At 46.2% G+C, this 7255-nt stretch overlaps 1 protein-coding gene across 1 annotated transcript in view; it reads left to right on the top strand.

Moving 5' to 3' along the window:
* fam189a1 (family with sequence similarity 189 member A1) overlaps window positions 1-2677 on the top strand; it is a 300434-nt gene extending 297757 nt beyond the window's left edge. Inside the window, exons 13-15 of the mRNA XM_063189949.1 lie at window positions 1-150; window positions 971-1123; window positions 2324-2677. The exon at window positions 1-150 is cut by the window's left edge and continues 131 nt beyond it. Coding sequence (XP_063046019.1) covers window positions 1-150; window positions 971-1123; window positions 2324-2677 — 657 coding nt within the window. The remainder of the gene's footprint in view (window positions 151-970; window positions 1124-2323) is intronic.
* The last annotated feature ends 4578 nt before the right edge of the window (window positions 2678-7255 follow it).

The raw sequence follows: 7255 nt of genomic DNA, 5'->3' as shown, positions 1-7255 counted from the left end.
GAGTGCAGCAAGGGGGGCACGATCGGCCAGGAGGTGGGGGTACGAGGTGGTGATGGTCTGAAGACACGGACGCTACCCTCCAACCCGACTCACACCTCCGTGACCCCCCATGAGCGCCCCCACTCCCTCGCCGACCTGAAGACATACAAGGTGCTTGTCTGTCTATGTTTTATCGGCAGTCATGGGTAAGCGGTTAGGGTGTCAGACTTGTAGCCCAAAAGGTTGCTGGTTCGACTCCCGACTCACCAGGTTGTTGGGGGGAGTAATTAACCAGTGCTCTGAGGACACCAAGATCCCATATTCTGTTATTGATTATAATGGATAGTTCATAGCTGTCTCTCTTGTCTATTTATTGATCATATGGGTTGTATTGTTTTTTATAAGTTTATAGCTATTTCTCTGTATATTAATCATATGGGTTGTATCGTTGTTGCTATGGCGCAGGACACCAAGATCCCATATCCTGTTATTGATCATATGTGTTGTATTGTTGTTGTTCAAGTTCTTTTGTTTCAGACATGTGAAAGTTTATCTTTTACCTGACAAGTTTCGACAGTTAAACTTCCGCCTTCATCAGAGGGTCACCCCCCGGAGTATACCCTCTTCTAAATTTCAGGGATTTCATTATACCCACTTAAAATAGATTGATCCATTGTTTTGAATAGCACAAATACTGTATATACAGTATACCCCTTCAAAAAATGCTCAAATATACAGTATTCCCACCATAAAAAAGTAGACTACACTACTGTAACAGATAGACTTTCACATTTGGGAGACAAAAGAACTTGAACAGTAAATATTACCTCAAGACATAATGAAGCTGGACACCAAGATCCTACATCCTGTTATTGATCATATGATTATATTGTTGTTGTATTGTTGTTGTTGCTATGGCGGCGCAGGACACCAAGATCCCATATCCTGTTATTGATCATATGATTATATTGTTGTTGCTATGGCGGCGCAGGACACCAAGATCCTGGTTGCCAAGTTTCTGGAACACTCCAGCTGCGGGTTGCCCCCGGAGATCCAGCAGGTGGTCAACAGCATCCGCTACGTCATCAAGTCCGACGAGAGACACATGGACGAGGCCATACTGAGCGCCAACATCATAGACCAGGTGAGAGAGAGAGAGAGAGAGAGAGAGAGAGAGAGAGAGAGAGAGAGAGAGAGAGAGAGAGAGAGAGAGAGAGAGAATGTTTGTGCCTGTATGCACATTAACCAGACGGACTTGTATTGATCCGGTGTGTGTGTGTGTGTGTGTGTGTGCGTGCGTGCGTGCGTGCGTGCGTGCGTGCGTGCGTGCGTTCATGTGTGTGTCTTGGCATTTACCTGTCAGCGAGGTCATCTACATTGTTTGAATCCACACCCTGCACTTTTCATTGTGGGCTTCTGGAATGGAGAGAATCTCACTTCCAATACAAGCCTTCAAGGCCTTAGCCAAAGGTCAATTGCAGTCATTTCTGTATCTCTGACAAAGCCAGACTTATTTACCATCTCTCTAGTGCCCCCTTGTGTTGATATGATGCTAAACTGTCATTGTCTCTAGTCTCATCCTCAAGCTGTAGTAACAGGGATGAATGAATGGGATTAATTAATTCTATTCTATTTTACCCCATTCAAATATATGCTTTTCTATCTTGTCCTGCTCTGTTATGCCCTGTGCTTTTCTGTTCTATTCTATTCTATACTATTCTATTCTATTCTATTCTACTCTAATTTACTATACTCAAATCATCTCTCCTACACTACTCTACTATACTCTGTTCTACTCTACTCTACACTACTCTACTCTACTCTACTGTGTTCTACTCTACTCTACACTACTCTACTCTATTCTACTCTACTCTTCTCTATTCTATTCTACACTACTCTACTATACTCTGTTCTACTCTGCTCTACTCTATTCTACTCTACTCTACTCTATTCTACTCTACTCTTTTGTACTTGACTACTCTACTCTACTCTACTCTACTCTACTCTACTCTACTCTACTCTATTCTATTCTATTCTACTCTATTGTACTCTACTCTACTTTATTCTACTCTACACTACTCTACTCTACTCTACTCTACACTACTCTACTCTACTCTGCTGTATTCTACTCTACTCTATTCTACTGTATTCTACTCTACTTTATTCTACTCTACACTACTCTACTCTACTCTACTCTACACTACTCTGTTCTACTCTACTCTACTTTATTCTACTCTACTCTACTCTACTCTACTCTACTCTACTCTACTCTACTCTTTTCTACTCTTTTCTACATGACTACCCTACTCTACTCTACTCTTCTGAACTCTATTCCCATCTCTAGATGATGTCCCAGTCGCATCATCGTGGCACGGGGGTGTCCGCCAGCCCCAGGAAGCGTCCCCACCACCACTACCACCACCACCACCACCCCCTCCATCACCACGAGGACCTCCACCTCCAGAGCTGCGGGGCCCTGAGCTCACCCTGCTCTCCCCTGCGACGGCCGTCCACTCCTGGGCTACCGAACCCCACCACCACCCCCTCCTCCGACCAGGACCAGAGCCAGCGCCAGCGCCAGGCCCCGTCCCAACCCACCACAGAACCCAGATCCAGATCTACAACCAACACCAAGGCCAACAGCAGTACCAGTCGCCCCCACAGCCTCGTCAGTGTGTGCAGAGAGACCATTCTCTGACCCCAGAGAGACCATTCTCTGACCCCAGAGAGACCATACTCTGACCCCCAGAGAGACCATACTCTGACACCCCCGGCCTCAGAGTGACCATACTCTGACAGCCCCCACCCCCTTCAAACACTACCATAACCTCACCCTAGTCTGGCTATCGTGACAGCAAGTCTATTTAACCCTGTTGCGAGTTTGAACCCAGAGGGGCGGACTGCGCAGTTACACCTCAGTTACAGATGGTTGGCCTGGCCAGACTAAAGTTTCGAAGAGACTTGAAGTCGTGATAGCCAGGCTAATTGCCCCCCGCCCCCCCCGCCCCCCTTCTCTCTCTCTCTCTCTCTCTCTCCCGCTCTCCAATTCTTCCCCCACCTCATGCCCGTCACTTCCAGTGCCCTTACGGACTGGAGCGATGAATGGTAGGTGGTTGCCCTGGCTTTTTGCCAAAGAGGCTTGCAATCGCGGTAGCCAGGCAACCCCCCCCCTCCAATTCTTCACCCACCACATGCCCGTCCCCTCCCCCCATGCCCGTCCCCTCCCTCCATGCCCCCCCATCCCCCACTTCCCTCTCCAATTCTTCCCCCACCTCATGCCTGTCCCCTTCCCCCATCCCCCCCTCCAATTCTTCACCTCTCCCCATCCCCCTCTCCAATTCTTCACCTCCCCCTATCCCCCCCTCCAATTCTTCACCTCATGCCCCCATCCCCCCCTCCAATTCTCCAGCTCATGCCCCCACCCACCCCATCCCCCCCTCCAATTCTCCACCTCATTGCCCCACCCCCCCATCCCCCCCTCCAGTTCTTCCCCCACCTCATGCCCGTCCCCCCCCCCCCCACCCCCCTCCAATTCTCCACCTCATGCCCCTACCCCCCCATCCCCCTCTCCAATTCTTCCCCCATCTCATGCCCCCCCCCCATCCCCCTCTCCAGTTCTTCCCCCACCTCATGCCCGTCCCCCCCCCCCTACCCCCCTCCAATTCTCCACCTCATGCCCCCACCCCCCCATCCCCCTCTCCAATTCTTCCCCCACCTCATGCCCGTGACCTCCAGTGCCCTTACGTGCAGTATGGGGATGTGCCAAGGACATCACACTCATCAGCAGCAAAAAAATTGTAGCAATGACTGACATACACATACAGCACACATACATGCATATATTCACATAAATACATACACACACACACAAATACTTTCACATATAAATACATACATACACACACAAATACTTTCACAGTGACATACACATACAGCACACATATGATAAACAAATATGATACATATATTCATATACGTAGGTACATACACACACACACACACACACAAACACTTTCACATGCATAGTATATATAATACATGTACACATGCACGCACACACATATATACAGCCACGCGCACGCACACACACACACACACACACACACACACACACACACACACACACACACACACACACACACACACACACACACACACACACACACACACACACACACACAGTTTATACCTCTATACACTTGCAGAACATACACACATATACAAACATTCATACACTCATACACACATAAACGCATACACACTGTCACATATAATGTATACACACACACACGCGCACACACACACACACACACACACACACCTCATCATCTCTAGAGGGCTATCCCTCGTGCCAACAAACAAAGACAGAAATAAACAATTTAATAAAAAAGAAGATCGGAAACAAAAAGATAAGGACAGAAGATATTTATTTTTGCCATCAGTGGACCAGCAAACCTCATTTTGGGAACATGCATAACGAACGAGGTGTCCTAGCCAAGCCGAGACGCATGTCACTGCTGCCCACCGGCAGACAGGCAGTTGAAGAAGGTAGGTCTGCACAATGCAATATAACTAAAGCTACAAAAAATAAACTTTGATACTGAAAAACAACTCTTCACTTGGGAGTGCTGGTCGTCAAGAAGTGCTACTTCACTTTTTTTCTGCCAAGCAGGTGCACTTGGGCTCAAGGAAAAAGTCGCTTTAAGATATGGCTAAACTCAACTTCAGTTGTGACTGTGGTTTAAGTCTTACCAAAGATCCCAAAGGTTAACTCTTTGGCAAGACTTTAAAGGGACACTGTGTGAGATTTTTAGTTGTTTATTTCCAGAATTCATGCTGCCCATTCACTAATATTACCTTTTTCATGAATACTTACCACCAGCATCAAATTCTAAGTATTCATTATGACTGGAAAAATTGCACTTTTCATACATGAAAAGGGGGATCTTCTCCATGGTCCGCCATTTTGAATTTCCAAAAATAGCCAAAAATGACGGTGCTTGGACCATACTAGAAAATATTTGTTTAATACTTAGTAAACTTTCATGTAAAGATCAAATTTGGCAATAGGCAGCCCAGTTTCAATGAGCAGCATAGTTGCAGTACCTTTTTTGACCATTTCCTGCACAGTGTCCCTTTAACCACAGTCATTACTGAGGTTGAGTTTAGCCATATCTTGAAAAGAAAACTTTATTGAATGAAGTTTGTTTTTTGGAGCTTATTCCGCAGTGTGCAGACCTACCTTCTTCAACTGTCAACTGACACTGTTGTCTGGCACCTACAAAAAGTGACTTTGGACATCTGCACCCTACCCAAAGACCCTGGCAGACAAGTCGTCATGGAAACGACCTCCAACAGTTGTTTTCGCTTCGGGCCGGCCAGAACTAGTACCGCTGTCGGTTCCTGCAACAGCTTCGGGCAGGCCAGAACGAGTACCGCTGTCGGTTCCTGCACCAGCTTCGGGCAGGCCAGAACTAATACTGCTGGCGGTTCCTGCACCAGCTAACCCGTTAAAACACAGTGTTATACATGTGTTGTTACCAGAATGGCAATGATGAGTCGTAGTGCATTACTAATGACCACCCTTGTGTTATGTCATAGTAGTGTAGTACTATGGTAATTAACATTTCAGTGACTATTACAGCGTGCCTCAGATGGTCCGGCGTGCATTAAAGAGGCCACAGTGGGAACCATTAATGCTTACTGGTGAGCACCACCCATGTTCATACAATCCGATAGTGATTTGAATGAACTTGATGACATCTTATGTGTTGCTACGGTTTGCTTAGAACCTTTTTGGTTACGGAATGCTCTGATTTTCAGCATGATTTTGGCAGTCGGTTAGGTCATACAAAGCAAAAAAATAACAAGTTTTAGTACTTGGTAACTTGCCATTGGTAACCAACTATTTGGTTCCCCAAAATTCAGATTTTTGGATTAAACACAACAGTCGGTTGGAGATTAGGTACAGGAACCGGCACCGGTCCAGTTCTGTATCGGCCTGAAAACACTGATGGAATGGAACGATCCCTCAAGCCAACTGGGAATGGAATGTGATCAAGACACGGGCACCGTTCTTTGTTGGCATGACAACGGCCTCTCAAGCCAACGGGGAAGGAGAGCAAGAGACTCCGGGAGCGCTGGGCACTACTGTAGCCGTTGGTATTATTTTGTTGATGTTTGTGAGTTCAGAGCCGAGTTGGGAAGGGCAGGCGTGTGTGTCTGGGTCAAATACGTCGAACATGTCCTTCAGTGCAACGGATACTTTTGCTTACTGTAAACGCAAAATAAAGAGAGGGTTTTTTTTGTTTGTTTTTTTTTTTGGCTTGCCTTTCATGCATTCATGCATTCATTTTTTTTTGAAATTTCATGTTTTTCACAGTTACAGTAAGCAAAAGCATCTGTGTCATGTTGGGCGTCTTTAACCCGTCTGTGTGTGTGTGTGTGTGTGTGTGTGTTCCAATTGTGTGTGTGTGTTTCAGACACACACACTCACACACACACACATGCTCTGTCACCTCCGTCTCTCTCCTCTCCGCTCTGCTCTGCTGGATCTCAGTTACCTCTGTGTGCTTGCTATTGCAGGGTTCCCACTCTATGCGAGACCTAAAACTACGGCATTTTCCCATGACTTTCCCTGACCAAGAAGCAGAATTTCTTAGAGTCCCAGGGCTCTAAATTAACTTTTTTCATCACTAGCCAAAATGGCTAGTAGATGCTAATTTTCCTAATGTTATCTTACACTCACTAATCGGTCAAAGTGGCTAGTAGCCTAAGTTGGTCTTTTCTACCAGCCAAACTGAAATTGCATTAGCATTCCATGCCAGACCTTAAAAACTACAGGAGTTTTCCATGACTTTCCCTGACCAAGAAGCAGAATTTCCATGACCTCCCATGAAATGAAATGTCCAACATACTGATGACTGACTCTAAATTAACACCAGCCAACTGGCCAAATGCCGGTGAAAATTTAGTCTGGCTGGTAGAAAAGACCAACTTACTAGCCACTTACCTGACTCATTAGTACCAGTGTGTGTGTTGGGCTGGTAAGATTAACAACATGTTGAAAAAGGTTCATTTAGGGCAGGGTTTCCCAAACTGGGGTGCGTGCACCCCTGGGGGTGCGTGGCCTGCCATAAGGGGGTGCGCGAGCTGAATAGACTGATATGTGAGTTTTTATCTAGCATTAATGAACATTAAGTAGTTTTTAATTGGTATGGTGCATTGTATGCTCGAAGGGTCCATCTGAAGTGTAGTTTAACACCAAGACTATTGG

This window comes from Engraulis encrasicolus, chromosome 23 (genome assembly GCF_034702125.1).
Source record: "Engraulis encrasicolus isolate BLACKSEA-1 chromosome 23, IST_EnEncr_1.0, whole genome shotgun sequence".
Classification (NCBI taxonomy): domain Eukaryota; kingdom Metazoa; phylum Chordata; class Actinopteri; order Clupeiformes; family Engraulidae; genus Engraulis; species Engraulis encrasicolus.
Note: the sequence above shows the minus strand (reverse complement) of the source record. Positions and strands in the feature narration are given on the sequence as shown.